The 24,970-nt window shown below is 42.8% G+C and overlaps 2 protein-coding genes across 3 annotated transcripts; one reads left to right on the top strand and one right to left on the bottom strand.

Annotated features, from left to right (window-relative positions):
* The first annotated feature begins 327 nt into the window (after positions 1 to 327).
* On the top strand, positions 328 to 10,543 carry dpm3 (dolichyl-phosphate mannosyltransferase subunit 3, regulatory). Its single transcript, XM_085147906.1, has 2 exons — positions 328 to 427; positions 638 to 10,543. The coding sequence occupies exon 2, from the start codon at positions 684 to 686 to the stop codon at positions 960 to 962; it is 279 nt and encodes a 92-aa protein (XP_085004032.1). The 5' UTR covers positions 328 to 427; positions 638 to 683; the 3' UTR covers positions 963 to 10,543.
* On the bottom strand, positions 10,229 to 24,724 carry efna1a (ephrin-A1a). Of its 2 annotated transcripts, none has more exons than XM_085147905.1 (5): positions 24,388 to 24,724; positions 13,173 to 13,468; positions 12,322 to 12,387; positions 12,117 to 12,212; positions 10,229 to 11,994 (listed from the first exon to the last, which is right to left on the bottom strand). In XM_085147905.1, exons 1-5 carry the CDS (start codon positions 24,483 to 24,485, stop codon positions 11,870 to 11,872), a joined length of 681 nt encoding a protein of 226 aa, XP_085004031.1. In that variant the 5' UTR covers positions 24,486 to 24,724; the 3' UTR covers positions 10,229 to 11,869. The 2 variants fall into 2 exon arrangements, with proteins under 2 accessions (XP_085004031.1, XP_085004030.1); XM_085147904.1 differs by having other exon boundaries at positions 10,229 to 11,997; positions 24,388 to 24,723.
* Between the last annotated feature and the right edge of the window lie 246 nt (positions 24,725 to 24,970).

Below are 24,970 nucleotides of genomic sequence, written 5' to 3' on the forward strand. Positions count from 1 at the left end.
TACTGGTTAGGTAGAATGATTGGGAAAAGTCTGAAAGACTTAGAAAAGGTCAAGAAGTATTACTTAAGACCACTTTAAAAATAATTATAGGGATGTCTGGCTCCTTGGAAAGAAAATCTAAAGAAATGAGGGGTGAATGACGGGTTTATTATGCACAGTGCTGTGCATAATAAAACGTATTAATAATAATAATAATAATAATAATAATAATAATAATAATAATAATATAATAGTATTAATAATAAATTAAGAAAAGTTTAATCAAAATGTTACAAAAATGTTATATTTATTAACAAAAGTCCAGATAATAACTCACCCTCTGTTAGAAACCCAGAGCTATTTCCGTCATTAACTCCATTTCCCATAAGGCACCGCGGCCTTTTAACGTCATTAATGTGCGCATAGCTGAGGTGGCGTTTGAGAAGAGGTAAACAAATCGGATTATTTTTGAAAAGATTTGATGCATTAAAGGTCGTAATTAATGATGAATTGTTATTAAGTCTGTTGCGTTTTTACAGCTGTTCTATTCTAATTATCCAGCTGCTGTTTGTCTCTCGCGTGCGTTGTAGCTAAAACGGCTAGCACGTTGCATTTACAGTGTGCTAAAGCTAAGCTAATCCAACGCTTTCCTTGTCAGGTTGTTCTCTGGCTGTTCCCCTGAAATCCCGTCGGCAGCTTTCATCATGACCAAACTTCTGCAGTGGCTGTTCGGTGTGTCGCTGCTGGGCGCACTCTGGGCTTTGGTCACTTTTGACCTGTTGGACCTGAGCCTCCCGCAGTCTTACAGAGAGGTCGCCTGGCCGATGCCTTTCTACCTGCTGATTTCATTTGGCTGCTACTCTCTGGCCACTGTGGGATACAGGGTGGCCACCTTCAATGACTGTGAGGAGGCGGCGAAAGAGCTACAGGAGCAAATAAAAGAAGCCAAGGAGGACTTAAGGAGAAAAGGTTTAAAAATATAGAGATTAAAAGGGCGTTATGTGTAAACTTCTGGGACTGAGAGGAGAAAAGCACGGACTATTGTCTTATGCACATAATGTGTATTCCTGAAAAAGGGGTCTTGTTTTGGAGACATCTTCAGGATTCTCATTCACGACTGTGTTTTGTCAATTGGCTGTTTATCCAGTGTGTTTCAGAAAATGAGGAAAGAGCCACACTGATACATTTTTGTAAATTTCGAAATATATAACTTTTACTAAGCCAATCCGCATTACCTCAGCATCGCAGGACTCTTAGTTAAAAACTGCAGGACATGCAGAAACATTTTGGAAGTGATGACGCGAAAGCCAGCAGTCGCTTTCTGATTGGGCAACAAAAGTTAAGCCAAAACATGTCAAAGCTTGACTCTGTTCTCCAAAGCTACAGCTTCTGCCTTTGATAGATAATACCCTGGCTTTCTTATGCTTTTGCATTATATTCAGTCGCACTTACACCTGATTGTGGGTCCAACTAAAGAAATCTTTGAGCTTTCTTTATGCCATTGCTGTTATTCCTCTGCAGTAATTCCACCCTTCTGATTGGTACCCTTGCCCAGCGTGTGTAGTTGGCACTTAATGCAGACGTGGATCATCTCTAAAACTGCTTATTCAAAGATCTTTAAATTAAAATGCATTACTGTGGCTGAAGCCTGAGAAATGAGTAGTTTAATGAATGTTTTTTCTGGTTAACCCATAAATGTCAAGAACGGAGGGGGAAAGGGTTTTGTACCAGAGTTTATATCCAGCATCATTTTTGCTCTAATCTGTTTGTGTAATGTGGTTTGACTGATTAGCACATCTTACACCAGAAAGAAAGTCAAAACAGTGAACACACATGGTGGTGTCTTTGGCTGTTAACTCCATACGGTTGCTTTCATGTTTACTCTTTATGCTAAATTATCATCTGTACACAGTTGCTGTTCACTGCAATGCCAACAAACGCTCACATTGCACCAATCTGATTAAAGACCGCTTCCACTGGGAAATCTCAGATGCTTTCAATCAGCCTCGGCTCCAGAGTAGCGCAGCACATGCTGGACCTTGTTGTGTTCGTCTGGAGATTGCTGATTGTCGCTGTAGGTGGATTAGATTTTATCTGTAAAGAGATGCACATTCCATTGTCCAGTTTGAGAGTTGTACCCTGAAGGTAACACTGAGAATTCATTAAATCTATTTTCCTCATTTTTATTTGGTCTAGAAATGTGTCTTTGTTGGTTTGAATGAGTATATGCATGAGTGCTTTTGTGTATGATGAATTCCTGCCTGGGGGCTTATATCAACTGTTCAATGCCTCCCTCTGTGTGAAAGACTGATCTGTATCTGTCTGTCGTAGTTAATGACGAACTATATGCTACACAGCAGTTCCACGTCTTCCCACACAGAAGTTTGGTTCATAAATTGGGAAAAAAAAAAAAGTACGCTTAAGTCTGTAGTTCTGAACTAAATGTGATTTTGGCAGTTGCAGTTCTTTTGTGAAAGCCTTAAAAAGGCTGCCTCTGCTCATTTCCAGTGAGTGCCTGCTGCGCATAAACAAAGCGTAGCCTGGCCAAAGGCATCATTATAGTGCTTCAAAAGCTCCCATAACTTCTGAACAAATGCAAAAGAGTTGGCAGTTCTCTCTGTGCAGGCTCTGCCCGTTGTGCTGTTTGGCTGCAGCCCCATCATGCCTTGCAACGTCACCCCCCGTGAATGTCTGCAAGCTGTTGCTGGAGCAGACTGGATGAAAGACAAACCTCTCATTTACCAGAAAATCTTCTACTTTGGCATATACACCAAAGGCTTCCCTCTGTATGCCGTTATGTTCTTACTCGTAGCCACATGTACAGTAGTTGATCACTTTCCTTTGTTTTCACTCTCCCCAAATCCAACTTTGAAGACGTGGGTTGTTGGGATGAAAGTATACCTCGGAATAGGCCAAAGATGTTAGATAGGTGAACAGTGCAGGGAGTTTTGTGCCGTTTTATCCCTTCTTTAAAACATGCAGAAGATAAGCTCCATTCCTGACTTTTGCATTTACGTAACAGCAAATCTATGTAGGTGTAATCTGATTCAGAGATAGAGATAGAGACGAATTACATAAAATACTTTAATGCTCTTTTAAAACATCTCTGTGCAATTCATTTGTCCTAAATGTGAAGTGATTGCCATCAAAACCGCTGCTGTTTGGTGCTTAAGTGGCAGTATTCACAGGAGAGGATGCACCTGATAGAGTAAAGTAACATGACACACTGTGCAAAATCTATAATAATGATTGCACAGTAATTCATTTTGTCTGTCTGCATACTCTTTTTGGCTTAGAGGTGAGAGCTTCGCTCCTCTCGTGAGAAATATGTGGAGAGCTTCCTTTGCATTTCAATTGACTTCTTAAAGATTCAGCTTTGTCAACTTTGAGAGCTGTTATTAGAGAGTGCATTTTAGAGGAGCAGCAGTAACAGGCCTTAAATTGTTACCTGGGCTCTGCAGCTGCCAGATGACTGGAGGGGGGAAAAAATGAAATCGAGAGCTGATTATCCTCTGTCGCTAGTCTGAAGTTGTGACTCGAGTTCCATTATTGTTCCTCCACCGTTAGCTTTTCTCGAAGAACGATTTAAAAAAATAGGAAAGGCAGGTTCTTTTTTCTGTAGAACTACATTTCATTTTATTCTTTGCTCAATTTCCTGGCTGTGCTGTGCAGGTTTACTGTATGTGCACCAGGGGAAACAAACACGGGTGACAATTAATGTGTCATGAAAAAAACAACGCTCAACATCTGCCAAAACTTTGAATTAGCAGGGAGACAACAGTAGGGCAAACTGCTGTGATGGGGATGTACTACTTTAGGTACCAGTGATACAAATATAAAATGTACAATTGTAAGAATTTTACATCACTGGAAAACTTCTCAGCACTGTGCAGTTGGCAGTAGGACTCTAAGATTGAATTTTACAAGGCAAACAGCAGACATAAACATGGCTATGGTAAATACAAATGTAGGCGTAACGTGACTGCTTACATATTTTACTTTTATCCTTAAGGAAATCAAACCTTTGCAAAGCCGTATGATAATTGTATCACCTACATTAGCAGATCTCTTTAAGACCTCAATTTAATCTGCAGTATTAGAAATTCAGATTTGAGATTCTGCTCTCTTTCACACTGAAGAAACGAAGCCATGCATTATTTAAAGTAGCTATTCAGTCTCGTAATACAAAGTGGATCATTCCATAGACTTGTTCATGTGTCAAAGTCAACTAAAATCTCTCTGTGTTGTAAAGTGAATAAGTGGAAAACTTTAAATCCTTTTGTTGCGGTTTTTGTGCAGGTGATCTTTGGAGTAAGAGAGCCGCTTTCCAGCTTTTCATAATTGGTATGTCTGACAGTAAGAGAGGCTGGGAAAGATGACAAAAGTGCACAGAGTGTTCTTCACCTTGTGCTCCAAAGCGGCAAGGTGAAAAGCATCGACCAAATTGTGTGAGGAGCCAAAAAAATTGGAGGAAACCTAATGGGGACTGAGGCAGACGGTGAGAGGGGGCCAGGCCACGGGTTTTGTGCCCACAGCATGGCCCCACTGAGACCTTCAGACACTATAAAAAACATTTCTAGAGACACTCTGTGACACTGCTGGGAGCAAATCCATTTCGACAGGCTGAGAACCAAGACTGAAAAATGATAGGTTATCATTTTTCCTGCACAGAAAAGACTTCTTTTTCCCCACCCACACATTTCACAGCAAAACCTCAAACCCATCTAGAGACGGACAGAAAGAGAGATGGAAATGGAGTTATTGAGGGCTTAGAGCTGAAAAAGATGGAGATTTGATACATTTGATACAGATACAGAAACTGTGAGGAGCGGTAATAACGGGACGAGAGTCACTTGGGGACAAATTGAAACAGGAGATAGATACAGAGAGAGCGAGTGAATTAAAAACGCAGAACAAAAGATGTGTGAAAGTACAAATGAATAAAAATGGGTGAAAATGACTAAGTGACGCCGACAGGAAACCGAAGCATGAGCTGGAACAAAACAGATGACCCTGGCAGTGGTGACGGAGAGTGTATGACAGGGCTTTTCGGGAAGAGAAGACCACACCCCAACCACTGCTGATGGCAGGGGACCAAAACGTGTCTCAACTGGTCCTGAGACACCATCTTATTCTGTAGAACCAAGGTGTTTTCTCCTTATCGGCCTTATCAGTCTCTCCTTGCTAATGCTTTTGCAGGCACTAAAGCAGAAAAGAGCATAAAGGGCACTTTAAACAGTGCCGCTGCATTAAAAATACATTTAATCCTAATATAAAGTGCATCATTACTGCATAAAAGGAAGGCGAACACTGCTTAAAAAGTCACTCACAGGTCAGCTTACTGTTCTTTCACTGCTGCTTTGATACTTACAGGACACTGGGTTGCCAATCTAGGGCAGTGTGAATGCGTATAAATGCTGCAAATAGCTACAATAACATTAGGTAACCTCCCAGAGGTCCTGTAAGCTAGATACTCCTGGCTCTTGTTAGAAGTAACATACGCTAGCAGGCAGACAGGGACAGATCATCGTCTGTCCTGCTGATAGGAGGCTCGACTAAGCACAGATATGCAGAGACAGACCAGCTGGCCATGCCAAGCCTGCTCTGAATTGTGTCCTCTACAGCCTCCACCCAGGTTTTAGGGTTGCACACTGCTGGCAAGTCCTCGCTTTGTTGAAGATAAAGCGTTGCACCAGATTGCAGCTCTCGTGTATTGTCATTATATTGGCAACGTTTGCTATTTGAGTTGCATTGCCAAGCGTTTATGTTTCAGAAATATTATTATTTGTCTGTGATTTCTTTTAATTTAAAACTAACAGTCTGTAGCTGCACTGTGAGGCTATGCTCGCTCAAAGCGAGGTTTTGAATTAAATAGAAACTCATATAAGATTACTGTGTGTCGTGCTAATATTTGGTAATTAACATTAAACACAAAATATATTAAACTCATTTGTTTTGCAGGTATTTCTTTCCCTAAATTAAAAGTACAACAAATTAAAATTGTGACCTATTTCTTATACTAGAGGAAAAGTTATGAGTTCAGTCATTATGATTCATCCTGTGGGGGAGAATTCATTTAAATGTGAGCTGTTACATCCTAATTCAGAGCATTAGCATCCTGCTGCTGGTTTCACAGAAAATACTGGATTGTTTAATTACACCTACCACTGCTCTGCTTCAAAGACAGCTTGTATAAAGTATAATTACAGTTTGGGAAATGGAATTTATTGGAGACAGTGTTTTTTTTAAATGCAGGTGGTTAGAAAAGTCTTTGAGGATATTAGAAATACACCAGAAACATTGTTTTTGTGTTACTGTTAATCTATTGATTAAATGATGACTGGCTCTGTAACTCGAATTTAATGAGAAAGGTCCCAAAATGGGACTGTTGTATATCCTACTGAGGTTTTCATACGATTTGGAAAACTTAAACACTCATATCGCTGATAAGATACTGCAATGTGAACTCAATCTAAGTATTCAATTCACAGTAGTTTAGCTCTTCTGCAGAAAACGTGGTAACCAGCATGACTGAAGTGGACACTGAGCGGATGAACCCATGCAGGTCAGATTTTAGGAAGTGCCCCTTACATCTCTTTGAAACCTAAGGGAGGTCATTCATCAGTTTGTGCAGCTGGTTTTAAAGCGTGACCCTAAACTTGAAAATCGCAAAACAAATGAAGATGTGTTGAGGATATCATGCACTCACAGTCAGCTGCCCCAGTGTGTGAGATGAGTTCATTGATCTACTTCTGCACCGACCGATGATGTCTCTCCATTTCCTCCGTGCGTCTTCTTCTTTGACTCAAAAATCTAGGACAGACTATTTTGCACTTTCATAACTGCAACTACATTTTTCTGTCAATGTACTATGCATATATGATGCCAACCCTGCATGGAATAAATGTAAGGGGCAAAATTTTACTAAAAATATGGAATAAAGCCTCTAAATGTCTCTTGTATTGACGCATTTGACTGAATTTAGTTTGTTTTCTGTAAACTGATAGGTGTCGTCACACCTTATTGTAGTTTAGCTTCAGTTGCTTGTACTTAATCTTTCTGGTCTGTAAATTTGAGCTTTAAAATCCATGTAGTTTCTTTTCTCCAAGGTCTGTAAAGTCATTGTTCCTGCTGTTTGTGCAGCACATTTGCTCTAGTTATCTACTGACTCCCCTTACCGTTTCTTACGGTGTTTAAAGATTTCACCCTTGCTGTTTGCGTTTACTTAAGCTGGTATGCCGAACGAGTGAGTAAATAAAAAGAATTGTTTCCTCTTGACAAGCTTTTACTCATTGGAGCCTCTTCTTGGGGTCGGACGGTTAAGGGGCCTGTCCGACGCCCTTAATTTACGGCCACGTCTTTGAAAACATTGGGGAGTTGGGAGGTTGTGGCACCAGTGTTTGGTGCTACAGCTGTTTTTACTGTCACGGCCATAAAGCTCCCCTGGGAAGGGTGAGACAAGAGAAGAAGAGATGAGAACAATGGCTTGTCATACAGCTTGCAGACACGCAAACTATCATGGTTGGAGAGGAGGAGGTGTGTCGATGCTGGGGCTGAGTGTGGAAACTCACCATACGGTTGAAATAAAGATAGCAGAGGGGTCACTAAGGCGTATTCAATCTTCCTGCCAAAAGACAATGCTAATGGTAATAACAAACAGACTGCACCTCATTTTTCTTTTATCTCATTCGCAGCTTTTCCTGTCTGTGACCATCTTAGCCTTTATTCTATTTGTCTCCTGTCACATTAGTGTATCTGAGCCATTATCTGTGATATGTGCTGCTCGGGAGATCTTCCCAGTGTAATGAAAAGGCAAAATGGAGTTTGGTTTCCTGAAAGCTTTTTTGCACAAAAATCCCCTTAATTTAAAGATTCATTTTTCTTTTTACTGATAGTAGCAAACTGGATTGCTGGTTCTTTTTAGAGTATGTATGGATATCTACCCCTTTATATTTAATGTGTCTATCCAGTAGTGATCATCTGTTGTTGGATACATAGTGGAGGAATTGTACCTGCCTCAGCTGTACACCTAAATGCCATCTGCTCCTCACCTTCCTGAGAGGTTATCTGAGAATGTTTTGCTTCAGTTACTGTGTGAAAGAGTGCAGCCAAGCAGAAAGCTAAGTGTCACTGTAACTTTGTCTCAGATGTTTTACTCTGTTCCAGGATTGAAAATAGGTCTGCTCTGCAAGGCTGAGGGCAGCTTTAAGATAACTTATAATACTTTATTATTATTATTGATGTTTCAGGTAGCTTTATGATGTTAAGCAGGTGTGCTTGTCTCTGATTTGCTTACCATGCACTTGCTTACATGGTAAATGGACTGATTCTGATACAGTGCCTTTCTACTTAGCTTGAACACTCAAAGCACTTTATAATATAATCCTTATTCACCCATTCACACACACAGTCATACAAGCACTTTTTAATGCCTTGGTCCTTTCTATCTATCATTCACTCTTCAATGAATGCATCAGAAGCAACTCTGGGTTCGTATCTCGCCAAAGGGATATGTTTACATTCAAACTGGAGCAGCAAGGGATCGAAGCACCAATCTTCTGATTGGTCGATGACCTGCTCGGCCACAGACATCCCAAATGTGTCCACATTTCCTAAATAGTATGTAACATAATGCACAGCTGGAGTTTTACTGATATTTGCAGATAAACAAACAGGTTATAAAAGATGGATGCAGCCACTGTGACATCACTCACTGGCAGTGTTAGATCCAATGCATGTAAAGTAATGCAGTCACATCGTGTTTTTTGGTAATACAATAATGCGATACATTACTCTACTAATGCGTTGTTACTTCTGTTACAAAAGATGTTGTTTGTGCGATGGACTAAAAACAAAGAAACATCTGACTTATCTTTTTTCTTCCTGTACAGATACAGCTGATTTCAGTTTCTGTGCAGGGAGGAGATCACTGGTGGAATGTTCTGCAACTTTTGAGTAGATATGTTCATTACTTTTATTTGTAATCTATGTAAAAAACAAACAAACAAACAAAAAACCCCAAAACATCTCAGAGAGAAACAGCTTAATAATACTGCTACAGTGTGAGAAATAATTTTTTGATCTACAAGACCATCAGGAAGAAGCTTGGTGAGAAGGAGGGGACTGTTGATGCGATCATTTGGAAATGGAAGAAATATAAAATGACCATCAATCACTCTCGGTCTGGAGCTCCACACAAGATCTTCATTCATGGGGTGAGGATGATCATGAGAAAAATGGCTGATTGGCCAAAACAACTTGGGAGGAGCTGGTTAATGATCTGAAGGCAGTTGGGATCACAGTCATCAAGAACACTACTGGTAACACACTACATGTAGTGAACTAAAATCCCCCTGCATGTGTAAGCACATGTACAGACCTATCCTAAGTTTGGAAGTGAACATTAAAGGGAGTTTTTCCTTCCCACTGTCGCCAAAGTGCTTGCTCACAGGGGGTCATACGATTGTTGGGTTGTTTTCACTGTATATATTATTGTATGATCTACTGTACAATATAAAGCGCCGTGAGGCAACTGTTGTTGAGATTACGCGCTATATAAATAAAATTGAATTGAATTGAACATCTAAATGAATCAGAGAAAGCTTGGAAGAAAGTGTGGTGGTCAGATGAAACCAAAATTGAACTCGTCTACCATCAATTTGACCTGCTGTGTTTGGAGGAAGAAAAATGTTGAGTATGACCCAAAGAACACCACCCCTACAATCAAGCACAGAGGTAGAAGCATTATGCTTTGGGACTGGTTTTCCAGCAAAAGAATTACCCAAAATATACCAAGGCAATTAATACTAATGGCTACCAAAGATGCACATTAAGCTCATAGAGCGATCTCGCCAGTCCCCAGAAAACCTGTGGAGGAACCTGACACTTCAAGAAAACAGAGCCCTGATAATCTTACTTTCTGAGTCTGATGGACATTATTAAAACCATAGACGTCATATTCTATTCGGACCAATGGAACCAAGGGTCACATTTTCATAGACTTCTGTACAACTGGAAAACCAGAAGAGTCGCCCCCTGCTGGCATTTGAAAAGGAATGCATGTCTGCCAAACAGCTGCAGAGCCACTTTACTCCAAACTATACCAATGCTCTGGAAAGGCCTCACAGGTAACCACAAAAGACAAAATCCTATGCTAATGCATCCATTAGTTATTAAAGCTCAAAGGGGTGGGGCCAACACTGCTTAAATACTGCCACGGTTAAAAATAATCACAAGAAAGTCATTCTGGTTTTCTCAAAAACATCTTTTTTTTTTATTTTCACATGAAAAGTTTTCACATTTATCATATTTATCAAACAGGCTTTTTATAGAATCTATAATATATTTATATGTACACATATTATACATTTCTCTTACTTACACATGTACAAAATTAGGTAACAAGAATTCAGATAAAAAAAGACTGACTTCAATGGTAGTCATACACTGTTGTGCTTTGTTGAATCAAGCCAGCCTGTCAGGTGAAGATGTGCTTGGCAACTGGGTTTGATGCTGTGTCTCGTCTGTTGTGAACTGGTGACTATAACTTTTTTTTTTTTTTAAATTGCTCTAAACTAAAAACTAAATAGCTGATTGCCCCACTTTGTGTTTGCTTGTTTTCCAGTCGGGGTGGAAAGCACCATGACACACAGGGGTGAGTCCTGCGCTAAAAAAGAAAGATTTAATACCAGCTCCTTGTGTCAGACAGTTTTAACCATTGCGAGGCGAGATCCAACAAACAGAGAAGTCCAGCCTCTCTGCGGTTCACACAACATCTCAGTGTTTCTTTTGGCAGAAAAAAACCAACAACATTTGTCTCAACACGCTTTCAATCAAACGCTGCACAGCTTACACACATTCTCCTGTTCTCAATTAAACGCGCACATATTGCCTTTCACACAAATACTACCTCCACCGGGGGCCCTCCCCATCGGCAACAGTAAACATTTCATTTTGTGAGCACATGGTATATACAGTAAAACGTCTCAGCTGCAAATGTTATAAATTATCTTCACAGAATGTACACGTAACATGATTCAACGTAGTGTTTCCATGTGTTACAGAGCGTCTGATGATTGTGTGTGTGTGTGTGTTTGGATTAAGCACTGTTTTAAATGGAGCGTATGTTGATGTGCAGTATTAGTGCTACAGTATATAAGCACATGGTCTGCGAAGGAATGGTGGTCATGAGAACAACTTTTGTGTCTGTTAATGCTACATTAAGAGAACGTAATCACCTGGGACAGCAAGGTCACGCAATACCGTTACAATAACAATACAACAAATAGTACACAGTACTCAGGGTGGAATAGTGTACAAGTTGGAGAGATGACTGATCTTTGGCTCAAAAGGCTTGAGATTACTTTTTTTTTTTCTTCCTTTCTTTTTTCTTTAAATGCTGACTCCCTGTCCCCCATGTCAGTATAAAATTCAAAGTTGGTTAACTTGGTGTCGTAGCTCCTGATTGTCCTTCAGCCACTTCAGGTTCCTCTTCAACTTCTTTCTTCTCTCTTGCAGGGAAGTCCTCCAGAGCGGTTGATTTGATGGGGGAGCCCCAAATAGCACAAATCAAGGAGAGCTTTGTCTTTCCAGAAAAATACTGTCATCTTTTGGACAAAAAAAATAATAAGACAAAGCACAAGTACTTGTCTCAAACGCTCAAAGTTGCTCAGCACATGTTGTGCAAGCGAGTCCATCTGTACTCTGCAAGCTTCAAAAGTCTCTCCCTGCGGCCAGCACTGGGCATGTTTTTTTTTTTTAAGTCAGTGGTTTTCAACCCCACGGACTGTCTTCATTGTAGTCTCTGAAAAAAACAAAAAATCCCCCCCCCCCCCCCCAAAAAAAAAAACCCCAAAAAAAGTCTGCCAACAGAAATCCTTTTTATGTATTCTCAGTGCAACAAAAACAGTAATGAAAATGGGACTAGCACTGAGAGGATTGAGAGGGATGTAGCTGCCGCTGCAGAGTTTGTCCGTACACTCTTCTGAACATCTGGCAGGATAACCACCGGGTCATCTGCTTGGGGACAGGAGACAAAGAAAACACATTAGTACCATAAATTTACATAAACCCCAAATGTACCTCGATTGTTTTAGGGTCAGGGATAATTAGATAGGACACGGGGTTGGGCTACATACCTGCAGGCAGCCTGTTGGATGGGTTGTGAACCCCGCCACCGGCTCCAACTGCAGTCCCACCTGTACCCCCTTTAGCCACTCTGGCCTCTTGAGAGCCTGGAAAAAAAAGGCCATCAATCATTCTGTCTTGCAATAGCCTAAAACACGACTGTTAGAGGTGACTGTACTGCTTTCCTTTCATCCAAGAGGGTGGTCAAAAACTTACCATCTGCGGCTATGACGTCCACCCTCAGCCTCAGGCACTCTTGGCCATGGTGGTGCAAAGGTTTGGCTGCAGGGAAGAAGAAAGAAACAAAACAGGCGTTAACATCCTTACTAATACACTTATCCTCTCTTGGCCCCTTAATCCACCTTAATGCACGCGCGCATACAAACACTGACACACAAACCCTTGGCAACAGAAAAACAATGGTACAAAGCCCTGGGAAGCCATCTGTGATCAGGCAGACTGTGTCTTGTCCTGCCGTTTATCTAATTACAACCATGGCCAGGGTGACAACATTGCCTGTGCTTTGTGGTCAGTTTACAGCAAGGCTAGTATTGCATAAAACTTGGCAAAGTGAGCCAGCGCCCCAGTTTTCAAAGAGCTGGCCACTGAGCTGCAGCTTATCACACCTGGTACACAAACACGCAAACGCCACCCAGGTCACACTTTGTTGCAAAAGTAAGATTTCTGTGAATCAGGGATAATTAGATGGATTGACATGAAGCTTTTTTTTATCATTTCCAGGCAACGAGCTGCAATGACCTTAAGATTAAAAGATTTTTTTCCAAGTGAAATGTCTCAAAAAGACGTCCATGTTTATTTTAGCATGAATTAGGATAACTTTAAGGATCGCTTAGCATTAGTGTCTAGCATCTAGTCATCATTACATAAGTACCACATTTCTATGACTGACTTTGTGTCATGCAAAACATCCAAAAGCTAATATGTTGAACAGGAAAACGCTGTCAATTTGGCATGTAGTTCCAAGCACATTTATCTTGGCTGCATTCTCCCCGTGTTATTAGAAAATAAGTTTAACTAGGTTCTAGGACAGGATCCGTGACACTTACAGATATAGTAGTAGCTCTCTCCTTGGCGAAACTCCTTTCCCAGGGTGAAAGGAGTAAAACGCTGGAATTTTTCAGAGAACTTCTCAGGAGCGTGAGGGGCAAATGGATGACTGCACTCCCAGCGCATCTGGTCATACGACTGCGGCTTGCAGTTGTCGTAGTCCTCCCGCTCCACCATGTAGAGCACGTATCGCTCAGCATCCATCGATGGCACCTCACCCTGCGGGTAATGGGGGCAGACGATGTCCAGGTAGTCATTAAGCTTCACCTCCACAGCATAGTCGACCCGCTGAAACCTGTCGGGATGAGGGAGAGGAGGCAGGTTACGCAAGTGGCAGGAGACTGATAACCGTGCTTATAGCATCGGAGCAGTAATAAATATAAGCCTCAAAACCTCTGATTATATATTGATCGGCTACACGCCGGTATTCAACAGGGAAATCAGAGGAAAGACTGTGGGGTCTAGGAATGGGAGATAGAGAGCAAAAGAAAGAAAGAATGTTTGTATGAGAGGATGTATATGCGTTTTCGGGTGGAATGAAGAAGGAAAACGCGATAAGGGGAAAAAGTGATCTGCAGAGGACACGCCCATAAATATGGATGAACGGGAGGCCAGTGTAGCTGATGCTGCTGTGCTGAGAGTTAGCACCGAGTGCACATTGATCCCGTGTCTCCCTGGAGTTGAATGATGTTTACCGAGAAACATTAGTAGTCAGTTAGCCCGTCAACACAGGAGATGAGTATTGACATCTGCAGGCTACATGCACACACAAACAAACACACAGGTAGAGCAGCAGAATGCATAATGACAGAAAAAGTGGAAACACACCTGAGTTTGCGAGCGATAGAGACAAGAATATAAATAAAGGTCACATACAACTCAATCTAAAAAAAAGCTTAAGGATAGACAAACTATAACTGGGGTAACAAAAGGAAATGGCATCTGCCACAGGATAAGGCGGACTAAGGCAAAGTGGAATTTCTGAACCAATCTTAATGATTTAAGAAATTATGGCTGTTGCATCTCCTCACTTGTTTCAGGACACACTTCAAAAGTCAGCATCTGTGATGGTCTGATGGTGTCTTAGTGCACACAGCAGGGGTAACCTAAACATCTAGCAAAGCGCCATCATGGCTGAACAATAAACAGAGCTTTTAAAGAAACATGTGCTTCCATGTTCCTTTTCATGAAAGGTCTAGCTGATTTCAGCAAGAAAAACCACATTGTGTACATATTCCAGCAGCATAGCTCAGTAGTAAAAAAAAATTAGGGGGCTGAGGAGGGGTAAACTAGCTAGATTGCAGTTTGGCCTGGTCACCGCATTTTGAAAATAAATAAATAAATAAATATATAAAAATGGCAAAGGAGGCCCCAAATTGTTGAGCAGCTGAATTTGAGAACAGTACAAAAACACAGATATCCCTCAGCTCTAAAACTCTTACAACACTTCATAGATGATACGTGACAGCGGTAGCAGTAAAGACCCACCTGCCACAATTTGTTCGAGTTGTTGGCATCAAATTCAAAAAACAAAACAATAAATGCTCCAAGTTTCAACATCCGATATGTTGTCTTGATTCATTTTCTAAATCAATGCAGGTGATTTACAAATAGTTGTCGTCTCTTCTTGCTTACATTTTACACCGCGTCCCAGCTTTTTTTTTTGAACAAGGTTGTATGTCTTAACCCACTCATTAGGGTCAGATAGATAGGCACAGATACAACATGAGTCTGGTGACAGTCTGTAACTGTCTTCCACCACACTCCCTCTCATTACAAATACAGATAGAGACAGTCAGACTGTCTGCCTCCCCCTTCAACCCTCCCTTCACTCTTCCACCCTCTCCACCCTTTTTACCATGGTCCTTAAGTAAACTAAACTTCCCATCTCCTCTCAGAGCCAGCTCAAAAAAGCACTTACACAAAAAGCATCATTTTAGTCTGCTTCACATGTGCGCACATAAACACTGATTATTGCAGAAAGCTTAGACTACTTAAAGAACAATTTAGAATACTTTGGTGCAGTTTCATTTGGCCTTATCTCAACTGTCCATGAGTCCTTCGCCCTCAGGGGGATACCATCAGAGATATTATGAGGTTGTCTCCAGGGAATTGTCACTGAAGGTATTTCAGCTTTGTCCCCATCCTCTTGACTCAGTGAGAGCTCCAGGGGCGGCTCACAGCTAATACTCTCTTCTCAGCCAAAGCCATCTATCACCAGCCTGAAGCGGTAGCTGACCACAAGCAACACACACACACGCACACACACAAAATCACACTCACTTCACAGTAATTCCCATCTATCAACAACCTAAAGCTGTAGCTACCTACTATTTACACCCACTGAACCCACACAGGCAGACACACATCTCCTCCCATGGTACTGAGCTCGATGCCTATCACTTTACCGTCTCCTACTGTTCTGGATCGCCAGGGGTTCCCTGAGAGTAGATGAAATTTGACAGACTTAAATATTTTTACAACACACAGGGCGAATGTGTGTGTAATATAGAGTTTTGTTGCTTTTGCAACGAATATACGCATAGTTTGACAGCCTTTCGACACTAACCCTAAAGAGAGATAGCTAACTGACTGCTGTTTAATCAGATCTACAGATCTCAAGGAGTTATGAGCTCCCAAAAGCCCGTGGGGTGTTAAACTGACACCAGTGATGGCATTTCTTTCCCAAAGCAGGCTTTTCTTTGGGAATTCTGGCTTTTATCAACCCACCACCTCCACCTCCACCCACTCCTTAAATGTAACAAGTAGCATTTGGGGAGTTTGTGTTTGTGTGACAAGGTCCATATGTGTGACTAACGATCAAAGTGCACAGGCCCTGGCTCCAGTCGCTCGTTAGCTGGTGTTGTTGTTTGTTGCCAGGGGTCTCCCTGGTACCCCCTTGGTAAAAGGATAGACACAGTGGCTCCAAACTGTGGGCCCTGACTCCTACTACCCCTCTGGCTCCCTTCCCCCATCCCTTTGCCTCTCTCTGCCTGACTGCATGCCATCAATACTGATGGCCAGATAAGCCAGAAACACGGGCCCATTAGAAACCAAGCATCTTTTTTAGCGGACCAATGAAACTTCCATCTTGCCAACAAGTTCCAGCCAACTTTCGGTGGGGAGAGGAATAATTATAATTTTGCTACGGAGCAGGCAGCTTAGTGCTTATCTGCAGCTTGCCTGCCATGCTCTGTTTACCAGATTGCTGTTAAAGTGTTTTTTCCCCATGCCGCTTTCAATTCCAGCCGAATCGATAACACTATTGAACAAACACCGTTGTTCTCTGCTTTTGCCTGACAGAGTTATCAGCCCACTGCACACCCTGAGCACACACACGCGCGCACACTAACAAACTCCCTATAGCCAGTCCCTCCCTGACCTCTAGTCCTGATTACAAACAGGTTGTAGTATGGTCCCAATGTGTTCATTAGAAAGGAGGTTGAAGGGGGTGCAATTAAAACACAAAAAAAGGGTATTAAAGTCGCCCTAGAAGGGGGTAATTATGTCCTCCCTCTCCCCACTTCCCAGCCCCTGCAGGGCTGAGAGTGCGGGGGGATGAATAGACGTGGGCGAAGGGGGTGGGTCAAAGGGCTTGAATTGGGAATGGCTTTTGAAGTCTCACCCAGTAAATGTTTCTATGTGAGTGCTACTGTTGCTCTATCAATGCCACCGTTTCATACAGTGTTTCTATTCACAGTGTGCCCGCACTGATGGAGTGCTTCACTTAGCAGGGAGAACCGCCACTGAAAACGCACCAGGGGATGTTGGCTAGTGCCTTTTATTAATGGCAAATAGTTTTAATTATCCTGCTGCCTTTTGTTCACCCCCCAACGCCTCAGCACTGAAACGTTCCACATCATCAGCTTAATTAACTGATTGCGGTAACGCACTTCAAAGAGAGCTTTGGCCCCTGTGTCACACAGTTTAACAACAAAGTCAAACCATGCCACCTTCACTTTAGCAAACAAAATCCTCTCACTTTCAGCCTTCCCCAGTGTGTGTCCCTTGTTATTTCCCTCCTCCAGATTGTCTCCCTCTCTGAGTCAATAAGGCTGTTTTGGTTTATTCCCATTGTTTTTTCCCAGGATGCCTTTTAATGCCAGTGACACCCGAAGCCTCAGTAAACTCAGCATGGAGTAGCAGAGTAATACTCTCTACTTACGGATGATCTGTGGAGCTATGGCAGATATGCAACAAGGATTGTGTGCAAGTGTCTGTCTCAGCCTGATACATTCAAGTCTAGGATTGTTTATGTCTGAGTAGGTGTGCGTGTGTGTGTTGCTGTTCTGGTGCTCTGGGGAATCTGGGAGTGTGTTTCAGTGGCGATAAGGTGGATAATAAATGCTAATAATGAACAGAGATGATAGCGAGGGAATGCCAAGTGGTCACAGGTTGCTCCTTACCACTCTTCCTCCTCTTCTGAGAAGGAATTCCTAATTTATTGGAGCCTTTTCAGGAAACTTCAGGAGTCTAATCTCTTCTTTAATCTCTCTGGCCTGCATTTTGCTTTCTTGTCTACCTCTATCCCCTTCTTTCATCCATCCATCACCCTCTCATCTCTGCACTCTCTCACCCTGTGGAATGTCAGAGCTCTGAGGCGAAGAAGCTGCGGCGCGGATCAAAGGTCGGACACTTGCCAAGTCAGCACCGGAGAATTTTCTACATGGACAGTCAGCAAGAAGGGTCTTTAAGCATTTTAAATTCTACAGACGGATAATGGGAATTAATCTCTGTAAAGATTCATTCAAATCTATTCTAAAGTCCATAAAGGTCATTGTAGAACAAACTACACAGATCTCACTACAGCTTCCAAAAAGAGTTCCTGTCTTCTTAACCCACTGTCTCTCAGAGCTTCATACAGTCACCCTAACCACATAAACAAGATTATTTTCCGTAACGGATGACTGAACCGGAATGTGGGGACCACCTAATTGGCTCGCCCAAGCCTGGATTATTGGGTGGAGCAGTGGCTGAACTGAGGTCCATTCATCAGCACCAGACCCTACTTAATACAGGGGCTTAGACTGGACAGTGAGGCCCAGAGCAGGGAATGACGGCTGGGGACAGAGTAAAGGGTGAGACAGGCAGGGTGGAGCTTCCCCCCCCCCCCCCCCCCCCACATCTATTGTTCTCACATAGAGAAGGGGTATTATGGCTTTTCACTGAAGATTTGGAGTTCAAAAAAGACACATTGTCTATGTATAGCTATATGTGTGTGTGGGTGTGTGTGGGTGTGTGCAAATGTGTCCGTGCAAAAATGGGAACCAAGAGGTGGTATCAGAATGCTGAAAGACACTGGACACAAGGGAGTACTTTTTTCCAAGATAAATCCCTCAAAACCACATGACTCCATGACAGGTGAAGCTTTTTCCAGATCCAAACTTAGCTGAGTTAAGCGGGACTGTTTAATGTTATTGCTCGGATTCTTCTTGTTTCATCCATCTACCTACCCATTCATCCATCAACGTCAGCCGACCCTTCCCACTCCCTGTCTATCTCTCAACACTCAATAAGCAAACCAGATCCTAGTGTCAACTCTGTCACTCCCCCCACTCAGACCTGCTGCACCAATCGCAGCCTTTTCTGGTGGTATTCCAACTATGCAGCTCTCTGACCCACCGTTTGCATAGCCAAGCACAATGCGATGTGGGTATGCAGGGGTCATCATAGAAACAAATATGATCCAACCCCGTTAACATAATATTCCAGCCTTCATTCTTTGCACCGTGTGACTTTTCACCATCCATCTCAATCAGCTTTCTCTGGTCTTGTCATTCAACCTTTGTCCGCCCGGTTCATTGGTCATTCTGCCGGCGTACTTTGCTGACCTAGCTGAGCTCCTTTTGCCACCCAGCGAAGAGACAAAGCTTTAAGTTCAGCAGAGAAATAATTGGCCGACTCCACTGCACTAAGGAGGGTTAGATGAATACATATGCTCTTTCCAGCTGCCTTATACTGTCCCCTGAGCCATTTGTATCTTATAAGGGCCAAAGCAGAAAGGTCATCTCTGACATCACATTCCTCAGCAGGCAAATATCTGTATAAGAAAATCGATTTTGCAAGATTGATTTTTTTCAATGAAATAAAACTTTCATGTTTAATGTTTTTTTTCCTCCTGTAAAAACAATCTCAGATTGTAACTTAATGAATTCCAGTGAGAATTAAGAATATGTGAGTACAGGCAAAAACCCCTTTAACTAAATGGTAGCTCTTGCTTATGACGTCAAGTAGAAATTATGGTAAGACAGCTGACCTGCAGGGGTGGCAATAGTTGCTGTGCAGACAAGTTTACACACTACATCTAGACCTTTAACAAACAGACCCAAAAAAGAAGGAAAAACAAAAAAGTTACACAATAGCTGATATTTACACAACAAAAACAACCACAATGGTTCATTTCAGAGATAATATCCGACTCTTGCTGGCCAATTCTTCCTCAATCAAACACATCGTGCACTGAATGCCACCAGGAATTGACAAACAAGTCTGAAGGACACACGCACGCACGCACGCACACATAATCTCTGGCTCAGACACATCTAATAAAGAGAGTGCGAGGTCTGTTTGCAATTGTAATTGCAACATAATCATAAATCTGTGTACTAATGGAGCTTTTCTTCCTCCTTGGTTTTATGTGTGGGACTGAACACTTGTAAAGCAGAGCAGATTGGAGCAGCATAGCGGGAAGGTGCAGGGGAAGTCTGGTGTGTAGATAAGAAAGAAGCATGAGGACGGGCAGAGGGCAGAAACACTGGCCGAGGTCAAACGAGGTGAAACTGATCAGAGGAGAATCCCAAATAGAGACATGCAGCGATTTGACAGCGGGGCGGGGACAGGAGGCAGATCCCAAATCATCCTTTTGGCTTGAAAGTTGGAACACAAACCCTAATTAAACAATTAATACCTGCTCTATTTACTCTAAATGTGTTCATTCTAATGTGAGCCTGGGAAATTCAATCAGCTCCTGTATCCAGACCTTTAAACCCTTGCGTGTGCTGGTGTGTGAGAAATGTATTGTTTATTGTGCAGACAGGATACGCTGTTTTCCCGGGAAAAACGTAACCAGGAAGCGCAACACTTCGCAGGAGACACACAGCAGACAGCGTGCAGACTTTAGTAACACCAACATCACGCCTGCGGGAAGTTAAAACCTTTGGCCCGATTTACTATCTAGCTCAGTCAATAAAACAAGCCCTCCTGTTCTGACTCTGCAAGAACAAGTGAGCTGGAAGGAAAAGAAGAACCTTATCAATGTGATCACTGAGGTAAAATTTTATTATGATTGCAGACTGTAAAGATGGGAATCATCAACACACTTGAGTGGTCACTGAACCCAAAAGAGGTGATTACCATCTGCCTGACGATGCAGCATTTTTTTTTCCAGATTGAATGCACCAGACAGATTACAAAACCAGATTAAGAGTGGTTAGAGGGGAGGGGGACGGACACTTTGAGAGAAATATGGAGACCAACTAAAGGGAAGGGGGAGGGGAAGGGTATTCCAGGGGGTTAAAGCTGGATTAGGATTTGAAAAGTGAAGTGTTCTGGATGTATATGAGAAAAGAAAAAAAAAAGATTTTAATTCGTTTAAATTGGAAACTGCAAACATCTCATATCTATTGCCCCCACCAAATCACGCCAGTGGACTAGCCAGTCTTATGTTTCATCTCTCAAACATGGATGCACCCACACAGACACTTTTACTTACTCCTACACATACACTTCTGTGTTTTCTCCTTCTCATTTCTCTCCTTTAATAACTTGAGACAGGCTCCACCATTTCCACTGTTAAGCAAGACGTTCAAGAGGGGCACGTTAAAAGGCCGAAAGGAGAGCGAAAACAGTTTTGCTGGGAAGACTGGAGTGGCCTTTCTTAAGGAAGTAGAAGAAGGAAGCTTTAAAGGTAAAGTGCAAAGTGTGTGTATGTGTGTGTGTGTGTGTGGGGGGGGGGGGGGGGGGTCTTTTTCCCTGAAGGAAAGGGCAAAGTGCCTTGTGACGGCTCACTGTGGGTGCCAAGAATGATAAAAAATAAAAATAAAAAAAATTCCACACCTCTTACCATGCTTCCCTCCTTCTCCCCTTCTCTGAGAACCAGAGCTGGAGGTGAGGAAATAATAGACTGAAAAGGGACAGCTTGTAAAGTTGAGATAAAAGCTGGTGAAGGAGTGAAGGGGACCGAAAAGACAGGAGAGGGAAGAAAGAGAGTTTCCCAGAGGCAGAGCCACGGCTGTGTGAAGAGGGGCTGGCCTGAGTGGCAGCCAGTATTCAGGGACCACCGACGTGACAGAATGACTGACAGATTGATAGAGGCCGTGCCACTTCATCACATAGCGAACTCTGACCCTCGATCAGTCACACCAGTTACTATTCTCTTTCTGTGGCCCACCGTGAAGAGCAAGCCCCAATTTGTATGGGGAGCATCACAAAAAAGCCACATTGACCAGATAAAAAGCGAGAAAATGCTCCATGCGGGTGAAACATACCTTAAATAACTTTCGTGTGAGCCAGCAGGAAGCAAGCTCAGTTTAACGAAGGAACGGTGAGCTGAAACTACTTGGAAACGCAGCTAACCCAATATCAAACAGCTGTTCTGAAAATCACTTCAGAATTATAAGAGATTAGTTAAAAGACTTTTTTGAGATCAAACGTGTGTGTGTGTGAGCGTGCCATGAAACGGTTAACAGATTCACAGAGCCCACAGAACCAGGCTGCAGAGGGAACCTGGCCAAGAAGAGGGGGAGGGAGGTGCCAGAGAGAGGGAGAGACAGGTACAAAGCAGAGGAGGAGGTGGGGGTGGTGGAGGTGGTGGTCCTCTCATGCTCTGTCAACAGGGAAAAGGAAGTAAGAAGCACTGAAAGAGCAGATTATTGCCTCACATCGAAGTTGTAGAGTCCAGAGGGCTCCTGGGCCGATGTCAACATCAATCCCAAATGTGTAGTGCGCGCGCGCGCGTGTGTGTGTGTGTGAGACTGGGTTAATGTGTATGAGAGCATGTGAGTCACTTGAATCTGGCGATGCTGTGTATGTGAGTAAGCTTATGTACAGACACTCCCTTTATAAAAAACACACGCTGGCATGCCGGGACCAAAGCTGAACGCTGGTGAGCCTCTTTCTGGCAGTCAAACCTGGCTGGTGATTAAACTGTTGCTAATCAGAAACAAAGGTCGCAAATATGCCAGCAAGCAAAAAGGTCACGAACACAAACACACACAGTAGGAGATTTTGTTGTGCTGAAACATAAAAAGTAGTCCTTAGGTACAGGCAGATATGACCTTGGAAGTCTTGGAAGTCAGCAGGCCCCAAGCTGTGCACACAAGCATGTTAGGAAGGGAAACTGTGTGAGTATGTGTGCGAGTATGTGTGTGTGTCTATTGCTAAATCCCTTAACACACCCACATGGGAAAAAAAGGAAATGAGTATATACCACATGGACTAAAGTGATCAATCTCAGATCAATTTGATTAACGATGGCTCTCTGACCAATTGGATGGAACAATTAACCCGGACCAACAAAAAGAAAACACGCTATCAAGTAACAGGTCAAAGGGGAGGGGAGATTGCGGTGAATGATGAAAAGCACCAAATAAAAACTCTCGTGCTTTTTCTGTGAAAACAGGATTAAGAGTAGCTAAAGGGAGTGATTTAGCACAGTCATCTGGAAAAAAAAAGCAAGTGCAAAAAGACGGATTATCAGTATATATATGGGAATGATCACTGTCATTCCACAGCAGGGACACAGCAGAACGCCTTTCCATCTGGGACTTCATTCTGATTTCCTGTGAAAGGCTTTGTCGTTGTAATTACGGACTTTCTGAGAACAGCAACTGCTGTTTTAACCACAGGGGAAATGAGGAGGGAGAAAGTGGTTGAACGTAAGCTTGTGTGGAAGAACGCTTGAATATACAATATGTGTTTGCCCACCAGAGGGAAAGTGTGTAAGCCCAGCCCTGATTGATTCAGACGGCGTCACTTGGTGCGACTGAACATGCTGGTTTGTGATTGAGGGATTGCCTGCCAGGAGTACCTGTTTGTGCTTGCCCTATCTTGTGTGTGTGTTTGTGTAGGGGTGCACGTAGAGGTTCATCTGTGGAGTGAAAACCTAACCCTCTATGTACCCCGAGCCATGTCACCCCAGCCATCATCAACCATAATTCTAATTGACCCCCACTTACTCCAAATGGCCCCTAACCCCGACAATTTGAGCTCCAATTTCTCCTCCCTGAGCAATCCATCTCTCTCCCACAGCGTGACCTACTGGGCAGGCCTCAAGTTACCTCCTCTGTCACTGTCATACACCATTATTACTCGTCTTACCACCTGAAATATGAATACCCCTATGTCTCTCTGACAGCCACGTAAGAACCCAAGTGATATCTCTTGATTTAGGAGATATGGCAACCTCCCACTCTACTCAGAGGTTAGGACTCGGTGTCAGATGGGGAGGATATTGCAACAGATCTTTCAACACATTCTGCAGTGAGTCAAGCCTGTAAAAATCAACAGGGAAAAAGAAAAATACAACCCTTGCCAGGGAAAAATTGTATCCAAACCCGGGTAGAAGTGCAACTCATGAATACAGACATAAGAGAAGTTTACTGACATGTTTGCTGCACGCACACGCACATACAAAAACACTGTATCCACATGCTGACATGCAGGCAAGATAAAACAAGCAGTATTCAAAGATTAAATGTCCTAAACCTCAGAAACCCGCTGTTTCCTCTACTCCCCCCGCATTTACATTTAAAACAGCTCTCTTCCCTACTAAGCGTGAACTATTTAACTGCCTCAATATCAGCCCAGAAAGATAAACAGATGGCATAACCTGGTGTAACTAATGCTGCTGTGCAGGTAGGCTACACAGATTGCGAAACGGATTAAATCTGGACAGCTTAAACAAAGAATTACAGGTAAACAACACCACGATAACAGGTTAGAGCTCAGAAAGAGGCGAAGAGGGAAGATACTCCTAACTGTCCCGCATTATCATGACAACAACAGACAGTCGATTCTATCAGGCGCTCATCACAGGCATCTCGCTGAATATACATGAGCTGCAACTATTCAGCGTGCATCCGAATATAAGATAACGGCTTTGCCAACACTGCAAATGCGGTTAAAAGTGTGTTTGACGCCAAAAGTAAATCAGTTTGTTGAACCGATTAAGAAACAAGAGTGCGCTAAATTAGCGTAAATGGAAAACATATTTACTTTGGGTTTGTGCTGTTCCAGTAGACACTGTGCCGCTCCGCTGAAGCAAACCAGGCGCAGACGCTCCCAACGAAGCCCACAATCCAAACCAAATCCATGGTGGAGAGGAGTGAAGGCGTGCAGAGACGGAACACAACTCAGGTAGGTTGTGCACAAAAAAAGAAAACCTAAAAGTTTGCCGAAGGAAGCTTATCCGTGAACCTGTTAATTAAAAAACTTAACGCACGCAGCAGATCTGAGAGAGATTTCTGTATATTCGCAAAGGAATAAAAAAAATAAGTGAAGGGACACTGAGATTACTCGACAAATCCGTAGTGAATGAGAGGTTGAGCTGAGTGGAGTTTGGTTTTGTGAAACGCCCACCTCCGCGTGTCACGCCTCCTATGGCGGAGGAGACCAATCAGAGGGCTGTCCGAGAGACGCGAGCTGCACAGGTTTCTCTGCAAGTTTGCGTGCTTTGTGTGTGTGTGTGTGTGTGTGTGTCATCACTCCGGCGTGTACAGGGTGTCTGGGTAAACACACAGAGGGTTTGCTGTGATTTATATGCCAGATTTTTTTAATCGTAACTTTATTATGCTTGTAT

Source organism: Neolamprologus multifasciatus, chromosome 22 (assembly GCF_963576455.1).
Source record: "Neolamprologus multifasciatus chromosome 22, fNeoMul1.2, whole genome shotgun sequence".
In the NCBI taxonomy this organism is placed as follows: domain Eukaryota; kingdom Metazoa; phylum Chordata; class Actinopteri; order Cichliformes; family Cichlidae; genus Neolamprologus; species Neolamprologus multifasciatus.

What these genes read in the sequence shown, in the direction of transcription:
- efna1a (XM_085147904.1), bottom strand. Translation starts at nt 24,485, where the DNA reads ATGGATTTGGTTTGGATTGTGGGCTTCGTTGGGAGCGTCTGCGCCTGG. An exon ending in TGGAACAGCACAAACCCAAA is followed by an intron (nt 13,469 to 24,387) that starts GTAAATATGTTT and finishes TCATCCCGACAG; the next exon opens with GTTTCAGCGGGTCGACTATG. An exon ending in AGAGAGCTACTACTATATCT is followed by an intron (nt 12,388 to 13,172) that starts GTAAGTGTCACG and finishes TCTTCCCTGCAG; the next exon opens with CCAAACCTTTGCACCACCAT.
- dpm3 (XM_085147906.1), top strand. Translation starts at nt 684, where the DNA reads ATGACCAAACTTCTGCAGTGGCTGTTCGGTGTGTCGCTGCTGGGCGCA.